We start from the raw sequence: 24,687 nt of genomic DNA, 5'->3' as shown, positions 1-24,687 counted from the left end.
GTGTCCTGTTCGGCTGTGAAGCAATCAGAATTGATGTCTGAATGCTGCCGACTAGCCTTACAGTTTTTCTCTCAGGTGGAGCGTTACAGCTTCTGCTGACGTCACGCCTGATACCAAAACTTTATTAAAAATATTTTTAGATGTTTTCAAGATTAGAACCGGACACGGAGACAAAAGTGAAAGAAAAAGAAGAGAGAGAAGGAAGAGATGGAGGTAAAGGGGGAAGGGGGTTTCATATAGAATAAACAATAAATGAACCAGAGTCCGCTTCTAGACCTGCAGAAAGAGAAAAAAAAACCACAAGACAAAAACATTGCTGCATCAGCTACATGAAGATATATAAAAGTAAAAATGTTTGCTGACAATCATACAGTAATTATTACTAAGGCATTTAGGGCCACCACAACCTTAGATCATGTGCTGAAGATGTCCAAGTCATACTTATGAAATCACCATGTGAGCACCTGTGTGCGTACGCACGCTTGTATGTGTAAGGTTTCTCTATAGGAGCATCCAATAGTGAGTGTGAAGGGCCACAGACCTGCCCCCAAAAACGTGCGGAAGATGGAGGGAGTTCCAAGCCCAGAGATCCAGAGGTCATCCCAGAGCGCGGAGACCCCAGGGAGGCCGTCACCAGAGAAGCCCCAACCCCCTATCGAGAGGCACAGAGGGTCACGCCTGGGGTCACAACCAGCAGCCCGCAGAGTCCCGGGAGATATCAACGGCAAGCCCTTTAGGCCCGCCCGCAGCCGCTCTCCCCCGAGTCGGCCGGGCCCGGAACCCAGCAGCACGGGACCCAAGGGGACCCACCCGCCGAGGACCCAACAGAGCCCAGGGAACCAGATCCCACCAGGCAGCCACCGGGAGCGACCAGACAGATGCTTAAGGCAGGGGAGGGTAGGCAAAGATGTTGTAGTATTGCCAGATGTCCCAGGAGAGGGGAGGAGTCCAAAACCCCACCTGACATATACAGTCACACACAAACACAGTCATACACTCCCTCCCTCATGCTCTCACATACACATACAACCCAAGACTTACAAGGATGTACGCCAGACACCCATTCACACTCCCCACACACACCCTACTAACTCTGGTCCCGGTGCTGCCGTACCTGAGGTACAGCCATTCCTGGACGTCAGAGTTAGCCCGTTCCGCAGGGGTAATAGTGAGCAGGCACCCCGTCCAACGTAGAGCAAAGCAACTCCACCACTCCAGACCACAGGCAGACGGCCAGCTCCCACTCCTAGCCTCCAGCCCCGGGCAGCTAACTGAGAACAGAGGTGTAATAAGACCTCTAGTCTCCCTCCGCCTGCTCTAATGTAGTGTTGGTGTGTGTTGATAAGGTGCATTTTGTGGTTGGGGGGATGCGGGCAGTGCTGGCACCATGTGGCCTACACCAGCTGATGCCAACACACAGCCCCACCTCCCCCTCAAAACTCTCCGTGACTAGGTGCAGTTTAAAATTGGAAGTGGACACCAGCACTCGGAGTGAGGCTGAAATTTCCCCCCACCGGATGCCGTTGAGTGTGCCCACTCCCAAGGCCCTAAGTGTGCATTTGTGTGGAATGTTTTTTGTGGAAGTGTTTAATGTGCAAATAAAATTGGGGTGTAGGCTGCCACAGGACTGCGGAAACGGGATCCATACCCGCACCCCCTGACTTACCCACACCCCAAGGCCCTATGTGCATGTTTGTGTGATGATGTGAAGGAGCAGGAGGAGGGAAATGTCTGAGGATGGGGAGGAACGGCTGAGGGGCCTGAGCCCTCCAGGGAGCCAGCTCCCCTACTGGCCCCAATAGGCACCGTTCCCAAAATCCACCCGAGGCACGGAGGCCCCAGCCTATCTAGCCATGGCCCGAAGCAGCAGCATCACAGAGCCCCACGGAGTCCGAGGCCACCAACCCACACCACCCCAGCAGAATATTTACTCCCATCCCCACATTTACTCAACATTCAGATTAAGTAAGACATAAGACACCCAGGTAAGGCTGGATCCTCCCCCTCCCGGACAGAATGCTTCTGAGCCTCAGCCTCACAGCGACTAACATAACATTACAAACACATATTAGATAACGTTTAAATTGAAATGTAAAACATTACCACAGCATAATTCTTTCATACATTTCATGCCAAATGTTAGGTTGTCAGCTTGACTTTTATGATGCTGCAAACAAAATATCCTTTTAACAGCATTTAAAAGAAATGTAGTAAATAACTGGTCATATCTTACTGCACGAATTTACACATAATCCACCTCTTAGTTTTCCTGGTTGTGTAGGATGTGATGGAATGCCGAGATGGAATGGCGTTCCAGCTGGGGTGGACCCTGTTCCCTTTCTTGACTGGGAGGCCAGCATAATTGGGGTCAGAGGCAAGGAGATCCCTGCCTCAATCAGGAGGCGCACATTCAGTACCAACATGGAAGGTCGAATGGATGGACTGACATCCTGGTAGGATGAAATAAAAGACCTATGAGGACATTGTGGGGGATGGATATGGGAAGACCATCTGCCAAGACTATATCCCCACCCTGTGCGCCTAAAAACCTGGTGCAGTCAGCCTTTAATTCCTGGCTTGCATCCCCATTGAAAGGTGTGCCACATCCATGGGACGCCGTGTCAAGCTGCACACCGATCTACAACCAGCCCCTTGGCATCCTCGAGAGACACCACATAATGGGCCATTCATACTCCCTAGCATTGCTTAATAGGAGTGCCCTTCTTTAGCTCCAGTCTCCTCACCCTGTTTCTGTGTTTTGTCCTTTGGTTTAAACTTACCAAGGCATGCAGCCATTCCAGACGCTTAAAATGGGCCAGTACTTTAATTTGTGAATCAGAGTGTAGCAGATCATTGCGGTCTAAATTCCAAGGGGACATCCTAATTCTCCACAAATATGGATGTATTTCATCACCAAGGGCCTGATGTTCCCCACCCCACTGTTGAAGTAGGGGGAGCCCTCATCCTTTGAATTTTATGTATTTTATATCGCATCATGAGGAGTATGAAGAAGCTGGCAGAACAGGGAGTACTGCATGTACCCAATGCTAAGTATGTCATCTAAATGCTTTGCTAAACTTTCTCCCAGTTCCCTTCTGGAAGCGACTTTCAATTGCATAGTGTGGTAGCTGCATTTCTCTGAAAAAGTACAGCCTCTGCCTGGTCAATGATACTATTGTGCTATCGGCATCCATTTGCATTTCTTTGTGCTGAGATGGAAAAAGAACGTGGTACCTGAGAACAGTCCACTCATGTCAACATTAATGCCAACCAATATCAATGAATAAAAAAAGAGTCCACTAACTTTAATTTCTCTTTGACATCGCTAAGTTTCAATTAAATCAGTCAAAACGTTTTTGAGATTTTGGGGTATTTAGTTCTTCTGTTGTAGGGGGCATTTATTGAACTGTCCTTTCTTAGAGGATAAGATATACCATTCTGCCAAATTTCAGCCCTTTAACTAAACAGGAAATGGTGTTTTTATTGATGAGTGAGTCAACTTTGCATTATTTACAGTATATATAGTGGGCATAGGGGACAGTTTAAGGATTTAGATAATTGTAATCTTCCCCCAGAAAGCCAGAGTTCACTGTTGACTAATGCCTCTCTCTGCAGACCGAAAGATTGACATCCATGTCACCTCTGACGTCACGTCTGGTTTCCTTCTGCCTGGAACCTCCTCTTCCTTTTTTACTAGAAGCAATGACATTTTAGTTAGTCTGTTTTGGAGACGTGTTTCGTTACCATGTTTCTTTTCTTTTTAATAGGCATTAACATTGTTTTTTTTAATATATGTGGATAGACTTCATGTTGCCCCAAAGATCCTTAATCTCTTTGTGTCCATTTGTAACAATAGATTGCTATACAACGTCAAATGTGTAACTATCTGACTGCAAATATTTCTGAGCACTTGCCATTGTGTGCTGACTCATTTACAGATGTTCTGGGCTGTAAAAAATTTGAAGCCAGCATGTAATTGCTATTCACATTTATAAGGCTGCATCTGTCTGATAAATTAATTTGTATTAATTTTGTAGATTCAGAATAGATATAAGGAAAATGAACACCAATACCATGGACTGGCATGCTACATGGAAATGAGCATGTGCAGTGTGCTGAGGTACTGCGAACTGCCTCATGGTAAATTTGAAACTTTTATAATTATAATATTTGTCATCTTTTTAAAGGTAGTATATAAATAAGATGCTGGATGGGGAGAAAATTCTTAAGGTACATACCTAACTTTGTTGTATTATTATTTTGTAGTATAAGAAAAAGTTACATAAAAATGTTGCCATGAATAAAGTGCCATCTGATGCCATTACCTCGTCATCTCACCCCAGCCCTATATCAGTTTCAGGGGCTTAATTTGATATCAAAAGTGGATGTCAAATCACCAGTGTTATTCACCATATATTATTCTGGGCCCCCACAAGCCTTAAGGCATGGGAGAGTTGTTCCAGCATTATTTAATGTTTAACAGATCATGCGTTGATGTTCATTCATATAGTTATAAATGTCATGAAATGATAATTCATATATTATGTAATGTACTTTTAAACCTGCCCCTGAGGTGGGCTGGCGCCCTGCCCGAGGTTTGTTCCTGCCTTGCGGCCTGTGTTGGCTGGGATTGGCTCCATCAGACCCCCGTGATCCTGTGTTAGGATAGAGCGGGTTGGATAATGACTGACTGACTGACTTTTAAACTATTACAAATTATTTAACAAATGGCTAGTAAGGCATTTTTACCATTTGTTAGCATATTACTCATGTTGAGACTGCATTCACTAAAGTCTACCTGATTAGTGACAAATATATTTAATAGTAGTTACACTTTTTTTTATCTATTATATGTGAGTGTGTTGTTCATGAGCTGTATAGTCTGTAAAACTGGTGATTTCATGTTCTGGCCTGCTGGTAAACGCTGCAAGAATTTTTGCCGGATTTCACATTTTGCATATTTTTAAATCATTTATTCATTAGTTGTAAATGTTTTTGCAGCACCCAATCTAAACTTGAAATTCTCTGTGCACTATACAGGTTTGCACATTTTATAAACCATACATTTAACATTCTAGCTACACATTTCTTTCACTATCTTCAAATCAGGAACTTTGTTAAACAGAACCTGCCCAAGTTTGCTAATCTTGCACCCTCCTCCATGTCGGAAAAAATATTGCTCAATTTCAAGGACTTAGACACCATCTCTGCAATATATAGAATTATTTTGCTGTCCCTCCCTTTTAAAGATCCAAGAGGACAATGGGAAAAAGATCTCTTAATCAATATATTAGAAAAGGAGTGGAAGGTAGCAATGCAGAGACTTCACTCGAGCTCCATATGCGCAAAGCATACAATTATTCAACTCAAAATTATATATCGAGCACATCTGTCTCGCCTAAAACTGTCCAAAATGTTTCCAGGGCAAGATCCAACCTGCGAACGCTACAATCAAGTCCCAGCCTCACTGGGTCACATGTTTTGTGCCTGCACCAAATTAATATCATTTTGGACCAAAATTTTTAAGTGCCTTTCAGACAGCCTTGGTGTCACAATCCCTCCTAACCCATTAACAACTGTGTTTGGTGTTCTTCCAGATGGGTTTAAAGTGGAGAAGGACAAACAAATTGTGATTGCATTCACTACACTTTTGGCACGCAGACTTATTTTGCTAAACTGGAAGAATCCTAACTCTCCTCTTTTAAGTTAGTAGGAGACTGATGCTTTATACTATTTGAAATTGGAAAAAATCAAATACAGTGATCCCTCGCTATATCACGCTTCGACTTTCGCGGCTTCACTCTATCGCGGATTTTAAATGTAAGCATATCTAAATATATATCACAGATTTTTCACTTGTTTGTGGATTTCTGTGGACAATGGGTCTTTTAGTTATGGTACATGCTTCCTCAGTTTGTTTGCCCAGTTGATTTCATACAACGCTTTTGGCGGATGGCTTAGAAGCTACCCAATCAGAGCATGTATTACGTATTAAATAAAACTCCTCAATGATATGCGATGTGCTTCCCGAGCGGTGCTTGATTGTTTGCTTTTCTCGGTCTCTCTCACTCTCTCTGACGTTCACTGCTCCTGACGGAGAAGGTGTGAGCAGAGGGGCTGTTTGCACAGAGGCTGTTTGTCTAGAAGATATGGACGCTACTCTAAAAATGCTGAAAGACTACCTTCACATTGCTCCCTTCTATTGTGGCTGCTTTATCGCGGAGCACATACTTAAAAGCCCAACAGCGCGTATTGATTTTTTGATTGTTTGCTTTTCTGTCACGCTCTCTCTCTCTCTGACATTCTCTGCTCCTGACAGCACTCCTTTGAAGAGAAGATATATTTGCATTCTTTTAATTGTGAGAAAGAACTGTCATCTCTGTCTTGTCATGGAGCACAGTTTAAACTTTTAACTAAAGGGTGTTATTTCATGTCTAGAGGGCTCTAATAATGTTAATAGTGTGGAAGAGTTTATAAGGGCTTAAAATATATAAAAATAATCATACAAACATATGGTTTTTACTTCGCGGATTTTCATCTATAGCCGGGGGTTCTGGAACGCAACCCCCGCGATCGAGGAGGGATTACTGTATTTAGTTAGAGGATCTGTAGAGAATTTTTTCAAAACCTGGCAGGGTCTAATCAATAATATTTTAGAATAAGCTCTTAATGCAGATATTCTTGTTTTCCATTTATGTTATTTAGCTTCCACTTTGTTTTTTGATGTATCTTCATATGTCAAAGATCTGTATTTAGTAAGCGGAATAATCTATTCTTGCATTTTGCCTAGTAGTTTGCACTATTGTATTGTATTTCTGTGGTGGCAATGATAAATTTGACCTGTGAAAAGGATTGTTTGTGTTCTGTTTTGTATATTATATTTAATTTTGACACCCATTTCCCAAATTTTTTCTGTAAAAGGATTATTTTCTTGCCTTCTTAGGGAGTCAATGCTGGGGGGGGGGTTAAAGCCCATTGAGGCATTCCTTGTGTCTCATTGATTGACTTTGTGTTGAATGCTGAAGGCTCTACAACCCTTCTCATTATTTTGATGTTTTCTCACAATTCTCAATAGTCTAACAAACATGTCCTTCACACTACCTGTAGATGGAAATAAAACAAACCACTTTAAAAATACCATTACCAGAAGTTTTTTTTTCTTGCTGAGGCATGTTAAACTTGATGTGAAATCTTCTTTGTTCCTTAGTTACAGATTTGGATGCAATGTATGCGGTAATGGTGAGCATGTGGAGAGGCACCAAACAGCCATCCACCCATACTGAAACTGCATTTTCCACATAACACTGCCACAGCACAATATACACCTCCATCCTATTGACTCAGATCAACCTGAAATCTGTTACGTTCATTTCGACATTTCAGGATAGCACCAAAGTCCCATCAAATCACAAGCTTGTCTGTCTCCATCTTTTTCATACTTGTCTTTGATTGATATTTATCTCACTTTGATTGTTTCACAGGATGTGAGAGGGGTGGTGGCGTCATAATGAATGTTAATCATAGAAACAAAATTTCTCTGTGATGCTTCAAAGGCACTATTTATTGGCTACATCTCAGATCACAGACTACCACTAAAAATGATGCAGAGCATGGCATATCACTTGGCACAGAATTTGCACTGGATGAGCTTGGCAACCCACTATAAACATATATTTTGATATGGGTGACATGGGCCATTGCCCAGGGCGGTATCATGGTGGGGACAGCATCTTGAGTATTGGCAAAATTTTTTATTTATTTATTTTTTTTTCATGCGCCCATGCTGCCTGGACATCATGCCAGCGCATTTTTGGGATTGCATGGGCACCGATCAGTTTTCTATTGCCCATTTGCGGGGAGTAAGAGCGCCCTCCATTTGCGAGGTGCCTGCTGCTTGCAGCACAGGGAGGAGAGGGGCAACGGGGGATTCTCTGGCTGGCTGGCGCGGCATCTAATAACCAACTCGCAAAATAAAACAAAATAAAAACAAACACAAAAGCACCAGACATTATGATATAGACTTATAATTTGCATCAATGTGTTTTCTAAATTCAATCACACCCATATAGGCCTATGTGGGAAGTGAGCGCGAGGGCACTCGGTGTGCCTGCTTGCTGCTGCTGCTGTCTTGAAGTCTCACATACAACCTGTCGAAAGGGAAGGGGGGCGGGGTGCTTCCAAATAAAGCACATTTTATTCATAATATTGTCAATCCAAGCCCATTATGTCACAATTAATTTTTCCTGGGTTGTGCGAAATCGCAGAAATCGTTAGATGGGCGCTCCTTGCGCGAGCAGCATAGAGCAGAGTACAGCAAACAGGAAGAATAAATTCTCCTGTGTGAAGCTGACGCCAGGTCAATGCGTGTGCTCTCTCTATTCTTTATCACAGGTTAGTAAATTCACCATAATTGGAGTGCACATTACAGGCTTTAAAACAGTAAAATATCGTCAATGAGATTTTGAACATGTTGATAAAATGATTTGAGTTAGTAAGAGTTTTTTTGTATAGATATATATGTTTGCGTGCTAACTTACTAATGCAAATGAAAAACAAAAAAATAAGAAGCGCAAAATTGCTATTTAAATCTGTCTCAAATAATCTGAGAATGCATGCAGTGACCTTTATGCAGATGTACTGATGATGTCACCAGTCACACACTGCTGGTGCACCAGGGGAAAGATTGCTGTGGCAATTCTAAAATGGTGGCAAAAATGGCAGTAAATAATTATAAACATTTTAGGGAAGCCTCTGTCTTTGTCCTTATGTCTGAAAACTCCCATAAAATAATCAAAATTAGTTTTTATTTTTGTAGAACACACACAAAAAATTAATTAAAGGTGACATTTTAACAGCTATGATCCTGGGGCACTCTGAGTGTCCATAACACAGTTCTTTTCACAGTCAGTTTTACTAATCTCCATTTACACCATTAATTCTCAAGTTAATAACTGCCTCTATATATAAAAAAAAAATATTTCAGTATTGCTAGGTGGCAAATGGAGTCTACTCTCATAAAATTTTTATTATAAAGATCATCTAGCTTAAGGCCTCAGTACTGCAGGGATATTCCCAGAGTGCTATTTATAAAATGTTCCTGACACAGGTTGGTTTGTCTCCCCATGACAATGAAACAGAATAAGTGGTGTAGATCATAGAGAGCTTGTGTGTTGACCCTGAACCTAGACACCAGTGCAAGAAGCCAAGAAATTACATGAAAGGAAGGAGGGAACAAACCAGGGCACGGACACAGTACCAAATAAATGAAAAATGGCCCAGGTCTCTACAACTATAATTGTACTGACTACATAAGCTAGCAGCAGCTTTTGAGCATAACTGGAACCTGGAAATGTCACAACGACAAAAATATTAAGCAAAGACAAAGCTTAAGTAAACAGTGTTTAGGATGTGTAACAAGAATTGATACCAATGGCATATGTCCAATAACAAAAAATAAAAAGAATTACATAAACAGTGCCAAAACAAAACTTGTAAGTCTTATTCAAAAAGCATTTTTCATAACCAGGAATTCAGTAAAAAAACAAAGACTAAGTGTCTTTTAGGAGAATCCAGTTTTTGACATCCAGGAAGTGCACAGCTTGACCTTTATACCTTTGACCTAGTGATGTCATGTGCCAAACACTTCTGGATGACCTTGCTTGACAATAGCATAAAGACTGTCAATACATAATTCTCAAATTGGTGATGTCCATAAGAAAAAGAAAATAATGTAATTGGAAAACATGAATTTTACCACTGTTCAAAATGTGTCAGGTGCAAAACCAAATGCAACCATGAGATTCCTGGACCTCTAAAACACCTTACCCAATTAAAAAAAATAGTATTGGAGGCAAATGATGAATTATAAAAAATCAAAACTAAAAACTTGATCATGATATATAATAATCTGTTTGCCTAAACATGACTCTCCACCTCTCTGTCATATTTTCAGCAGCAGAGGCCGCTGTTGCTACTACTCTGCTTAACCCAATTGACCAAATACCGTATATACTCGCATTTAAGTTCTCCCATGGATAAGGCAGTGCTTGATTTTACCGTATAATTTCCGGTATTTTATAATGTTGGTTGTACAAGTCGAATGTGGAAAACTCATAATATTGGTCTAAGAGATTATGATATGCTAACTCCCACCTGAGAGAGTATCCACAGAGCACACTACACTACCTTCTTTTTCTATGTATTGTGCCTATGTGACCACACGGTATTACCGGAACTATATCCAAAGCGACGTTTGCGCTGATTTGTGTTTTTTGTATCTCACACCCTCATAGACCTTTATCGTAAGAGCATCCCTTATCTATGATGGAGCGTTTGATCAGAAGAAAATATGAAGCTGGTTTTAGATTAAAAGTGATTGAAGTGGCTGCAACAAAATTCGATGTGTCTGAGAAACTGGTGTGAGATTGGAGGATCCAAGATGATGTAAAAAAAATCTAAGTGTCGCATTTTTGAACAGGCGTACAAGTCAGGGTCTAATTTTATGATCGATTTTTCAGGTTTCAAGACCAGACTTATACGCGAGTATATATGGTAATCTTTTAAACCTAATTCTTAGTTATGGAAACAGTCCAGACCTACAAGGGAGCGTCATGCTGGCAGCAGTTATATGGTGGAAGAATAATGGGGAACACCAGGTAATGTTGCAGAAATCCTCTTGGTGGCAGTATGAAAGCTTGTTATGCTTTATGTCTCCTTGCTCTGCTACACATTGTAATGGACAAATGCTGGGAACCACCTGGCCATTGGAGAGGCACTTAGGACCAATACACGGAGAGGAAGAATGGCAGGCAGGCCAGAGACTGAGAATCTGTAAAGATACTAAAATGTTTGTGAACCACCAAGTACTGGGAGGCTTAGACCTCTATTAGAAGAGAAAGAAGGTGCAATGATGGCTGTGTTGATAAGACAACAGTTTTAATATTATTTTGAGGACAAAAGTGAACTAGGAGGTGTAAAACACACACCAGAAATATAGTCATAATACAGGCAGAGATCAGAACTTAGGGGACAAAGAGTTTGAAACATCAAAACCAAAATCGAGGAGCAAGTGAGATTTCAGAAACATAACACTTGAGATATGAATGTCGACATATTTATAGAATCATATCCCGTGACATTGATAGCGCAGCTGAATCAGTTATGTGACTCTACTGGGAGTGTTGCATAAATGATGAAAACAAGACATTTATTGAAATAATCCTTGTCAGTTCAAGTCAAAATAAAATTTAAACCATAAAAATTATACCCTTAGCATAAAAACCATGAATAAAATCATATGTGTAAAATGCCTGTAAACACTACAGACTGACGGGGAGGACAGCAAGACTTCCTTGCCTCTGCACAGCGCACAGTCCTATGTAGGAATGGATGGGATTGTGTTATCCCTTTAAAGGATTGGGCAGCACGGAGGTTGCCTTAGAGACACAGCTTTTTAAGGGAGTTCCTGGTGAGACTTTGGAGGTGGAAACAGGAGTGATAAACAGGGGTTCAAGATCTATATAGTTGGGTCAGCAGGCTTTTATATTACTTTGGATTACTTTGAGTATGTGTTCTCTCTTGAGATTCTGTCCCTTGTTACTTCATTTTTAATAAATGTGCACATTTGGTATCCTTGCCATAATTCTGGGTGCAAGGAGATGTGACAAAGGGGCATTCTTCTGTTATAGTATGCACAGTATCAGCATACCTGAGAGTTCTATACTTTTATTTGCAAAAACAGGGCAGTGGCATTACAAAGACTACCAGAATTACTGCCACTATAATGGAGTACAAAGAGCTGGGTAGAAAGTAATATTGACAATTCAGATTCAGAATTTAGGACAGTATCATTAAAATGTCATCACCATCTCAGAAGTAAACCAAGCATCACTTAGGCCCATTGACATTTCCAGATTTCACACCTGTCAGGAGGAGTCTGTCCTTTTGGCCACAAAAATAAATAAATACATTTTAAAAAAAATGTCAAGTAAAAAAAGAAGTTAAATATTGACTACTGTGTAGTCATCCATCGAGTGGCAAGACAATTAGAGTGCAAAATCTCTGAAAATAACAGACGCTCACAAATGCTAAAAATTGATAAAATATAAAGAGACATGAAAATAAGAAACTAAGAAATTAAAGTCAACTGGTTGACCTTTCATTTGATGCAGGGCCAGGACAGTTTGGCAGACGTACGATTAACAATTCTTAAAGTCAATGCCTGCAAAAAAGCTGTACTCCAACTTTCCAGCTCCATCACAGATATGGCAGTGATAATTTTAAAAGGTCAGTTCACTGACTTTTAAAGATATACACAATTTTGGGGTATTAAGAAAATAGCATGAAACAAAAACATATAAGGCATACAGGTAGTACGGTCACCCAGTCTTACTGATCCTTTAATGGTATGATATACTGTACATACCATAATAGAACATTTTCAGGCTCGCCATCTCAGTTCAGGGATATAGGAGACTGTGGTGTATTCCAAAAACACGTTCAAGGAAGATCAAGCACTGGTCATTTGCAGGGCCCACTCATGCCCAAAGGGTCAGTTACCAGTTAACCTAACCAGCACAGCTTTGGGAATTTATGGGGAGAAATGCAAACTCTGCATAGATGTTGGCCAAGGACAGGATTCAAGCTAGAATGCAGGCTCAGGGAGGCAGCAGTGCCAAATACTGCACTCTCAGTGTAATAAAAATAAATTGATCTCTAATTTTTTAACAACATTTCCGTTGTCTATGAAGGATGTGAAAATTGGGACTAATTAGCAACCAATTTGTGTTTTATCTATTGTAAGTTGTTCTAGCTGTTAATCACTTTACCATGTCCATGTGTGATGTGTGAAGATGCATTTCTCACACATACTTTCCTATTAAAATGAGGCTTTGCCTTAGTCATGTAGGGTAGGGCATCAGTTTGAAAGGAAGGAGTGATCTGTCACAAATAAGTCAGGCAGTTGAGTGTCCGACTCACTGAAAAGAATTCACAAACTAACATATAACACCTAATATGATGTAGTGGGACTGGAGACTGAGATGTAATGACGTCATCTTTACGAGTGGAAGTGGAAAAAGTGCCGAGTGTTTTGAGTTACTGAGGTGTGAGAGTTAATTAAAGGACAAAAACCTTGTTTTCTTGTTTGCCCCTATGGAGTCGTCCATGATTTTTTAAAGCTTTTTTTCCTTTTAGAAGACTTTTTTTTGTGGTTCTTTTCCACCTGGCAAAGGAGGATAATTAAGTTTCTGAGAAGCATTTTGAAAATGTTACTTGGACTTGTTCTTGTTACTTGTATTCTAATATAAATATACTATATAGAATATCTATAGTTTTTGTTTTTACGAGGGACGTTCAAAACGTTTCCGCACTTTTAAATTTTCGTTGGAAATGGTGAAGGCAGGAGGAGTAGTAATTGGGCATTAAAAAGTTGGTACGACGCTGGTAAAATTGCATCGCAAAGGAAGGTGAGTATGTAGAAAAGTGATGTTAATTTGTTTTTGAAATCCTTAATAAATAGTTAAAAAGAAAGTGTGGAAACTTTCTGAACGTCCCTCGTATATGACATAAAACTACTTAATATTAATAGAAAGGTCATGAAAGACTGTGGTTCAGAAGTTAGTACTGCTGCCACACAGTTCCAGAGCTATGGTTTCAATCTTAGTCTGGGTACTGAGTGTGCATTTGCATGTTTGCTCCATGTCTGGATGGATTTTTTTCTCCGGGCACTCATTTTCCTTTCTTACATAAAGGGCAATTAGAAGACAACGCAACGGCAATACAGGCATTAAAAATGCAAAGAAGTAATGTAAAAGTGTGAATTCAGTAAATACATTGCATCTTGCAAGGGTACAGATGGTTGTAAAACAGCCTACGACAGCAACACAAATTAGGTTTATGTATGTAAAGTTGTTCTATGCAAACATATTGATATATTCCATCAGACAAAATGAAGGATAAGAAATAATAAAAGAGTATGAATGCAATAAATACACAAAAAGGTGCCAAGAGTCTACTATTGCAGTACTAAGGTGACATATCCACAGCAGATATGTGTATTATTTTCCAAACATTTGATTTAAATCAAAGCCAGCTTGTATGTTTGCACAATTATCCAGTAAAAGTTGCCTTTTTATGATATAGTTACCTCATTTTAATTATAATTGTGTGTTAAAAAACAGACAAAGTTTAGAAAAAGACACAGAGCTGTTCTGGAGGGCCGCAGTGGCTGCAGGTTTTCATTCTAACCCTTTTCTTAATTGGTTACCAGTTTTTGCTGCTAATTAACTCTTTTTCCTTTCATTTTAATTGGCTTACTTTATTAAGATTTGTTCCCCTGAACAAAAGACATTAATTAGCAGCAAAAACAGGTCACTAATTAAGAAAAGGGTTAGAATGAAAACCTGCAGCCACTGCGGCCCTCCAGAACCAGAGTTTGAGACCACTGATCTAAACCACTTTGAATATTTCATCTGTTTGTCTTCTCTCTTCTATTGACTACGAAGCATTGTGTGAAAACTCCGTGAAATTAAAATTTATTTTTATCCATGTGTTCTCCAGCCCTGTTGTTAACAGCTTTTAAAAATAATAAAACTTCATTCAAACTGATAACAGAAATTCATGTTCTGTTTCTTCTTGACAGTTAACCAACAACAGAAAGTTCCAGACAGTTTATTACTTGAACCATTGCAAGTTTGCTTAAATTTTAAATCAGCCACCTTTTCTGTACTACCAATTAAGAAGAGGGAAAGAAACATCAAACATGAGGCACTTTCCATTGTTCAACTACTTCTTTGCATTCAGAATGTGTTGTAAACAGAAGATTTACTGTGCTTGAGAGCATTTGTATCAATTCAGCCTTCTTTTTCGCTAATGATTTTAAGAAGAGGGCCCTTTTTCAATATGTTTGAACAACCATCTGTTGTTAAGCAGCAACCAGCACCAAACAAAGTGGAGGGCTTTTCTGCCAGTCTGCTCACATACTCTAATAAATTAGTAAACATTTGCCATTGCAAGCTTTGTTTTTGCCATTGCATTAGTATGGATACAAGGCATATGGTGGACGCACATAATCATTTCATGAGTTTATTAAAAATTTAAATAATTAACCCCAATGAGAATCTGTTCATTTTGCTTTATTACATCGCTTCTTAATTAATTTTAATTGTTTTTACTTAGATATTTGATATTTTCCTTCTTTGTGGAATGATCCTTTTCTGAACATAGCTGACCTAGGATTTAGAAACTACTAGATAGATAGATAGATAGATAGATAATATGAAAACTATCTATCTATCTATCTATCTATCTATCTATCTATCTATCTATCTATCTATCTATCTATCTACCACCCTGTACCTCACAGGGTCCCCCTCACAGTCTGTAGTAAGAAATCACATAATACTTGTATTCAAAGATGACTCATCCCCTAATATAGATCCTTAGTAGGCACACTTAATCATGTATTGCAATACAAGGTTCATAATACAATACAATACAATACAACTAATTTTTTGTATAGTGCCGCAATGGACTTTAACAGGCCCTGCCTCTTGACAGCCCCCAGCCTGGACTTTCTAAGAGGAGAAGGAAAAACCCTAGTAGGGAAAAAATGGAAGAAACCTTGGGAAAGGCAGTTCAAAGAGTGACCCCTTTCCAGGTAGGTTGGGCTGCAGTGGGTGTCAAAAGTAGGGGGTTAATACAATACAATGCACAGAACAGAACACAAGTAATCCCCAATACAATATAATAGTAAAATAAAAATATTACAAGTACAGAGCAGAATTCAATAGTAGATGATAGCACATAATAGATTTGCCATATTATTATTATTGGAATAATATAATACTTCGATGGTATAATACATCCTTAGAACAATGGACAAAAAAGTTAATATTATTGTAGGAAAAAGGGTGAAAGACATGTAAAGAGTTATTTTAAAAAAACAATATAGGCATTAAAAACAATACAACTGTAAATTTTTCACTGTTTCTGTTTGACACAAATATATACTTTCATTTAGTTTTGTGATGGCAGAATTGAAGGCAGTTCTTCTATTTCGCTCATTCTGTGTGCTTCTGTAAATACCACAACAGTTTCAAAGCTTTGTCCTTCAAGTTACAAGTAAAAAGGTGGCTTACAAACTTAGGAGGCATTTACTAAACATTATACCTGTGACTAGCACCTTGATGACATTCCAGGAATTAACTAAATTTTTCAAACGATGTGACAATCAAGACGAGCCAATTGAGGTGGTTTGGGCATCTGATATGGATACCTCCTGGATGCCTCCCTGTGGAGATTTTTAGGGGCACGGCCAGCTGGTAGGAGACCCTTGGGAAGACCCAGAGTTCAATGGGAGGATTATATCTCTGAGATGCCCTGAGAACACCTTATGGATCCCACAATATGGAGTTGGCAAGTGTAGCTGGGGAAAAGGACGTTTGGGCCTCACTGCTAAGACTGTTGCCCCTACGACCTGGCTTCAGAAAAGCCATTGAAAATGAATGAATAAAGGAATATCAATATACAGTATACACAAAACCTGTGATGGGCTGGCGCCCTGCCTGGGGTTTGCTTCCTGCCTTGCGCCCTGTGTTGGTTGGGATTGGCTCCAGCAGACCCCTGTGACCCTGTAGTTAGGATATAGCGGGTTGCATAATGGATGGATATACACAAAACAATTAGTGAAAAATCAGGTATGGACATGTACTGTGTGAACTGCAGCTCTGAGATATTTGAAACTTATACAATGAAGATTTTATTTGCAAATTATAAAAGCAGTATATAAATTAGGCACTTGATCAATCTTAAAATTTTTTTTAGCATTATTATTTTGTAATGTAAAACAAAATACTGTTTTATGAAAATGCCTTCCTGACCATGCTTACCTCATCACCCTACCCCATTCAATCAGCCCAGTTTGTGTTATTCAGGATTACAAAGATGACAGAAAAACTGGTAACGTATATTACATGCCTAGTAAGAAGATGGTCTGAACATAACAGTCACAAGAGGCATGCGATTGATTGGATTTCTAACATTAATAAATACTTCATACCTAGATAAAAACTCTATATTGTAAGTGTTAAAGTATAGTTCTATGTTCTTCAGCATGTTTTATAATTTAAACCTGTTAAACGTATTTCACAATGAGTCATTTTGCTTCTCTGGTCAGTAATTCACAAGCAAATGTATTAATGTTCCTTATTTTATGTGACTTTCTTGGTTCCATTTTAATAAACCACAAAAACACAGGCTCTTTTTCTCACCCAGCACTCACCTCTCTGGAAACCACTGTCATTACAGCTTCCTATTAAAAAAAATTTTTTGAATATATCCTCAAGCAACATTAAACTACTAGCAGATATTTAAAAATACCTAACTGTTTTGGGAATTTTTTTCTTGTCTTCTTAGGGAGGCTGTTAAAAAACTGGCCCTGTTAAAGCTCATTGAAACATTCCTTGTGCGATTTTCGCTATACAAGAAATAAATTGTTATTGATGTTGTTCTTTAGAAAAACAGAAAGACTATCAGGTAATATGATGTACTCTGGAGACTTAGAAGGTCTGAGCTAAATACTGCCCATGGTTCACATGCTTAGTTATTAACCTCTTGTCGTTAATGGTGTACCGGAATTTTATTTGGTATTCTAATTTACTTTACCTTTTAATTGACTATCATTCCAGAATACTCACCCATATTTAAAGTATTTCTACTTACTTATACAGTAAGATTAATAGTGATCATGTTTCTGCCTAAAGACAGGACTGAAAAGTAAAAGCATTTTGAATTTTTGTTTTCTTTTCTATTGAGAATTTATATCCCAACCTTCTCACTGTGTTAGTCAGAGTCAGGCTTTTTTTTTCAATCTTATGATACCGCTCCCCCTTTCCGGGCTATTCCATTACCATATTGTAGGTACAGATTAAGTGATATATGTATAAGCAGCAAGGGTAACCTCATCAGTCAAAGATCTGATGAAATCTGTAATGGAACACACAGTCATTACTGGAATTCTAGCTCCGACAGATGTAAAAGTGTATTTGAGAGTGATGCAGTGGATATAGAGATTTGCACAGCAACCGTACAGACAACCTTTTTAAATTGGTTCATGCAATCTTGTACAAAAGATACCTTAAAAAACAGGTGGTTTGTATTACATATTAGTTTTGAAAAATGGAAGCAGTTATTGCACTTCCTGCATTCTTTTTTGCTTTTACTTATTTTAAATCATTTTCTTTTATGTATCATTTTGAGTCAAGCACAGTATGTATCTAATACAGTAAATAACCCTCTGTTGTGATGGAACTGTATCATTAAAAAAGAAGAAACATTTGCAATCTCTAAATTAGAAATAAAATAAAGATCAAATACAATAAAATTACAAAAATAAAATTCCAACAATCATATTTTAGCAATTGCAGTACTATAGCATCAACTATACTGCCAACATTGAAGAGAAATTAACATTATTTTGAAAAAATAACCAGTATTCTTGAATCCCTCAATTAAAATGAATGATTATCAACCTTACCAATGAGGATGAGCATGCAGACTAGCAATGCGATGAGTGCCCCCGGGCTCAGTGCTGCAGACATCACATAGGCAGTAGCATTGCAAGACTGGATGGTGCCCTCGGTGTCACAGCCACACACACGTATGGTCAACGTGCCAGTGCTGCTGAGTGCTGGAGGCCCACTGTCTACCACCAGGATAGGAAGCAAGTAAACATTCTGTTCATGGCGATTAAACCCTGTTCGTTGGGTTCGAATACCAGCAGTGTTATCTGAAACACATAAGACAATTCAGGTGATTTGATGCCAGGATTCATCTTTCAGAACATTTATTTTGATCCTTTGTGATTAGCTCTTTGTAAACTAAAACAAAGTGAAATTAACACAAAATTCTCAAACTCACTTAATCCAATTCTGGGTAACGGAGCCCATCTGGACAACAAGCACAATGAAAATTATTTTAAAATAGATTTATTAAAAAAAAAGGAGTAGAGTTCTGTTGTATATTCAGATTAGACTAACACATTGCAATTTTATTATCAATTATTTAGATTATCAAAAAATTGTAAACAAAGTAATCAACACAAAACTACTATTATTCATTGCTCTAAACCAGGGGTGCCCACACTTTTTTGGCTTGCGAGCTACTTTTAAAATGACCAGGTCAAAATGATCTACCTACATATATATATATATATATATATATATATATATATATATATATATATATATATATATATATATATATATATATATATATATATATATATATACACGCTTCACAGTGGAGAAGTAGCGTGTTAAAGAAGTTGTGAAAAAGAAAAGGAAACATTTTTAAAATAACGTAACATGATTGTCAATGTAATTGTTTTGTGACTGTTATGAGTGTTGCTGTCATCAAGGATTTGATTATCACTATTTCTTTCAATCAGGTTCGTATTTGGAAGATGTGTTGTGTTCAACTTATATTCCGCGTTTGTCAACTGTTGTAAAGATAACAGGTTTCATTCATCGAAGTGTTCACTACCCAAATCGGTACTCGTGAATCTAAGATGTTTAACAGGCATTCCCGGTATTAAGTTGTGGATTTGCCTGCGAATATTTAGCGGCAGCGTGTCTATGAACTTAATTTAAACTTAAGCTTTACACCTTGCTTTCCCATTGATATGTCTACAAAGGCTTGTTCAGCTTCAGAAGGTTGTTCCTTTCTTACTGCATCAATAAACATCTTCCTCTTTATCGGAGACATCACACACTACATGCATGGGTTTACCTTTCCCAGTCCTGCAAACTTTAGCGAAGTGGTTCAATTTACCACATTTTTTACGCTGTCTTCCTTTAGCTGGACATTGACTTTTTCCACTGTGTGCTTTGTTTCCGCAGTACCTGCACTTATGAATATGCTTGTATTCGTCACATGCTTCATATTCTTTTGCTGCCTTCTCAATTGTGTAATGCGTTTTTTGTTCAGCGCTCTTTGTAGGTCTTGCTTTTTGTGTGTGTACTGCGTTCACAGTCAGTTCATGTGAGCCGCTCGGAGTACATGCATCGAAGGTTCTCGGCTGTGGTTGTGCTATCTCGTGCGATCTTGAGATGTCAACGGCTTTATTTAATGTTAGCTCAGACCCGGCACTTAAAAGTTTCTCTCGCACTTTCGCTGAGTTTGTGCCAAAAACTAGTCTATCCCTGACCATCTCATCTTCGTTTGCATAAGTCCTTCACCAGCAATTTTAACTCCGTTACAAAGTTATCAAAAGTCTCATTTATACCCTGCATTCTCTGAGTAAACTTGTATCTCGCGAATATCGTATTCGTCTTAGGCATGACAAACGCCAGCAGCAGCGTGTCTATGAACTTAATTTAAACTTAAGGTTTACACCATGCTTTGTTTCCGCAGTAGCTTCACTTATGAATATGCTTGTATGCGTCACTCGCTTCATATTCTTTTGCTGCCTTCTCAATTGTGTAATGCTGACGGACGGCCTTACATGGGCAGGCACTCAATTACATGGTAGGCGTGACCGTTACGTGTAGAATTTCGAAATGAAACCTGCCTAACTTTTGTAAGTAAGCATTAAGGAATGAGCCTGGCAAATTTCAGCCTTCTACCTACACAGGAAGTTGGAGAATTAGTGATGAGTCAGTCAGTCAGTCAGTCAGTCAGTCAGTGAGGGCTTTGCCTTTTATTAGTATAGATATATATATATACTGAGTATTAGAGGTGGGTAGTAACAAGTTACATTTACTCCGTTACATTTACTTGAGTAACTTTTTAAAAAAATTGTACTTCTAAGAGTAGTTTTACTGCACCATACTTTTTACTTTTACTTGAGTACATTTGTGAAAAAGAAATGCTACTCTTACTCCACTACATTGGGCAACACTCGAATCATTACTTTTTTTTCCATTAGATAAAGTCTGACAGACAATTTTTAATCTGCTCTGTGTAGCGTATGCTGTCAAGTTGAGCACATGCCTTCCATTGCGTCTCCAGCACTGACGCGAGGTTTTGGATGTTCCCCAAATCAAAGCCCTGCAGCTTTGAGGACAGATGTTGCATTTTTTGTTTGAAAGCATTAACTCAGCTTATCATATTGACCATGGTTTTCTCTTTTACTTGCAGCTGTAAACTAAGCTCATTAAAAATGTTGGTCAGATTGGAAAAAAAATGCCAAATCTAGTGGCCATTGATTGTTATTAAGTTGCTTGTATTCTGCGTGTTTAATGACAAGGAGAAACTCCTTTTTTTCCGGCCAGGGGTCTTTAAATCTCAGCAGGAATTTCTCCCTAGCCATCTTCCTCAACGAAGGCATCTTTTATCATCTCTCCATCTTGGAAAGGCTTCTTATGCTTAATGATCGAGTGACTCACCCGGAATGATGCTTCGGTGTGTGTGCCTTTGCTTTTGAATTCAGCCGAGTGAAAAATGACAGCTGTCCGATTAACTGCGATTTTAGTTCCCTCTCCTTTCTCTTTCTCAGATCGCTTTTCGGAAGGAAGTCAGTTTCGTAGTTTTATGAACAGTTCGAAAGTGCCTTTCCACATTTTCCTTCTTTGGAATAGCAATGATAGATTGACAGATCAGACAAACGCACTTCGATTGTGACATTGTGAGAGAAAAAAATCCTCTTCCAATTCAACATCCAGCCCATAACCAAAAATTTTTTTTTTAAATCCCTTCTTTAGTCGATGTAAATTGGAAGGCTAACTAGATCACTTAGATAGCCGGAGTTTTGCAGTAGCTCATGCATTTGATCGTGTGTGTGTGATGACCAGTGTGTTAGAAGAAAAGAGATCTCAGACTGGCCACCCTGTATGTCAATCAAGTGGCAAATGCCATAAGGAGGATATATGATAGACTAACATTTAAAAAAAGAAATTTTGTGAATGCAACGTGATCTACCTGCACTACCTTTCCGATCTACCGGTCGATCACGATCGACGTATTGGGCACCCCTGCTCTAAACTATGGCAAAAGTTATTTGAACATAAAACAGGGCTCTATATATTATATTTTTATATATAGTAAATATTGTAAAGTCAGGCCTTATTGGGACCTGAATCTTCATCTGTTTTAGAATATCATGGCAGGAAGAGGGTCATTACACTCTCTGGTGGGAAGTTCACTGGCAACAGCAGCTCTAATGACCATGCCAGTGTAAGGGCAAACCCTACTAATAGAAGAAGCTCTAGATGTTGATGTTATATGGGCAGAAATATGATGAAAGGAGAATGGCCGACAATGTGTAATAAAATAGGACGACCCCATCCCATTAGAAACAGAGAACTGCATTATGATATACTGGGACCTTCTATATATTATATTAGACAGACCTTTGTAGGGTGGTCTGCCCTTCAAGGATAGATAGATAGATAGATAGATAGATAGATAGATAGATAGATAGATAGATAGATAGATAGATAGATAGATAGTGTGGCAGATTGCCAGGGTCATTACCTGGTCGGGAGGCCTAAAAGGACCGGAATACAGCTGGAATAGCTTCAGGGCCACGGTGGGGCAACCACCCTGGAGCAGGAGAGGACCACGGGAGAAGAACAAAAAGCTTCTGGCCTGTTGGGACCCGTCGCCACCGTCAGGGGACGCCTCAAGCCTCACAGGACTCGAAAATAGTTACTTCCGCCACACTTGCCAAGATGGCGGAGGAACCTGCCAGAGACGCCCGGAGTGCTTCCGATGCAAAGGGCAGCACTTCCACCATGCCAAGAAGTGCTGCCGGATGGACGTCATCAGCCACCTGGAGCACATCCAGGTAGGAATAAAAGGGGCCGCCTTCCAGCAATCGAGGAACCAGAGTCGGGAGTGGGAGCAGGATGAGGCTCCCAGGAGGAGAGAAAAGGCGGCCAAGGACTGAGAAACAGATTTATTGGGGTGATTATTGCTGAGTGCTTTGTGTGTAGTGGTGGTGTCCGGGCAAGTCTCACAATAGATACATAGATAATAGTGCTGCCACATAAATAAAAGTAATATGTTTTTCTGCTGTTGATTGTGTTTTATGGGGATTGTATTTACAGACTGAGATTGACAGCTGTGCCCCAGAGGTGGGACTTCCGGTTTCCTTTTTTTTGTTTTTGGGGAGCAATTTGCCTAAGGTGCACCATTTAAAGGGAGAGAGATCAGCCAAGAAGAAGATGAGGGAAAATTGAACGAAGCAGATCAGCATCTGCCTGGTCCAGGAGATGAAGTCCTGGAGCTTCTAGAGTCCTGACGGTTAGGTGGAAGTCAGTAATTCTTTTTTGACTGGTGAATTGAGCGTTCCGCTATTTCCCACAGACTTGGGTGAGCTTCTCGAAGACCTTACTGTTATTTATCATGGCACAGACTGACTGTATAGCTTTTATCGTGAAGATTTTTTGCTGCTGGGAGTCAGCATTTAATTATACTCTTCATTTCACCTGCTGCCCACAGGGGCTGGAACTGTGGACTTACATGTGAACTCTGGAAGGGGAACTGGGGGAGTATTCTTATTGTATAAAGGTATATTTTTTACATCAGCACATATAAGGGTTATTTTGGGTTTGTGAGGGCAGACGAAAGGGATTGTTATGGATTTTTTTCCTCCTGTCTTTTCTTTGATGTAATATATTCCTCATGTGCTTATGGATATTGACCACTAGTTTTTTTTTTTGTCTTAGACTGTAAATGCTCAGTCATTAGGTTGACTAAACTTTTTAAAATAAGGCGTGTACGGGGGGCTCTACAGGGTGTGATATTAGCCTATCCCTTTTATCATCTGTTGGAAAGTAGGACCGGTTAGCGGTAACGATCGTCCCGTGTTAGCGTGGTGGCCTGAATTGTTACAAGATAGATAGATGTTTCAGCTAGGGTTTTGTCTCTGGTTTAAATATCACTCCACCCAAATATTATATATTTTTTTACGTCATCCTATGAGATTGGTAGTGATAGCAGTGAAACAAATTTAATCTCACGATTTCATGAAAAAATAAATAACAAAGTTTATTTGTTTAATCTGTCCTCAATTTCAAAGCATGATCCTGTGTGGATGCATTTCCTCTTTATGTACTGTGCTAATTTTCTGGAAATATGGTAGCAATATTTTGCCAAAAATGCAGGAGTAAGTAAGTATCTCCCCCTGGACACTAGATGGCAGCCTCCCTGGGTTGCAGCGGTGCCTCAAACTCCTCCAGGGCTTCATGGGGGTTGGAGTTCGGTGCAGTCCTGTTGGGTTCCGCAGGCGCCGCCAGGGGGTGCTGAAGCAGGAGCTGCTGGCCCTTTTTGGGCATTGGTCTCACCACACCCGGAAGTGCAGCCAGATGTCGGCAATCAAGCACCTGGAGTATCCAGGTACCCAATAAAGGTAGCCAGCGACCACCACTCAGGAGCCAGAATCGGGAGGAAGAGGACAAAGTTGCCAGGGAGGAGTGGTGGAGGAAGACAAAGTGCTTGGTGTTATTGTTGTGCTGTGCTTGGGACTGTGTTGTGTCTGTGGGTACGAGGAAGGCGTAGCCCAAGGTGAAGAAAAATAAATATTTGTTTTATTTTACCCGTGCCTCCCATGTGAATCTATGTCGGGTCGGGTGAAATATAGTGTCTTATCTTACAGCAGCAAGAATAAATATAAACCAGTAAAAATTCTAATTAAAAAAATCAGTATCAAACTTACATGTAAACTGTGAACCTTACATCAGATAT

General features: G+C 39.6%; 1 protein-coding gene across 1 annotated transcript in view; it reads right to left on the bottom strand.

Moving 5' to 3' along the window:
• LOC120514797 (cadherin-22-like) overlaps positions 1-24,687 on the bottom strand; it is a 1,212,176-nt gene that overhangs the window by 40,863 nt on the left and 1,146,626 nt on the right. Inside the window, exon 12 of the mRNA XM_039735358.1 lies at positions 18,536-18,787. Coding sequence (XP_039591292.1) covers positions 18,536-18,787 — 252 coding nt within the window. The remainder of the gene's footprint in view (positions 1-18,535; positions 18,788-24,687) is intronic.

Source organism: Polypterus senegalus, chromosome 14 (assembly GCF_016835505.1).
Source record: "Polypterus senegalus isolate Bchr_013 chromosome 14, ASM1683550v1, whole genome shotgun sequence".
Lineage (NCBI taxonomy): Eukaryota > Metazoa > Chordata > Cladistia > Polypteriformes > Polypteridae > Polypterus > Polypterus senegalus.
The sequence above is the reverse complement of the archived record's forward strand: the minus strand, read 5'-3'. Positions and strand labels throughout refer to the sequence as shown.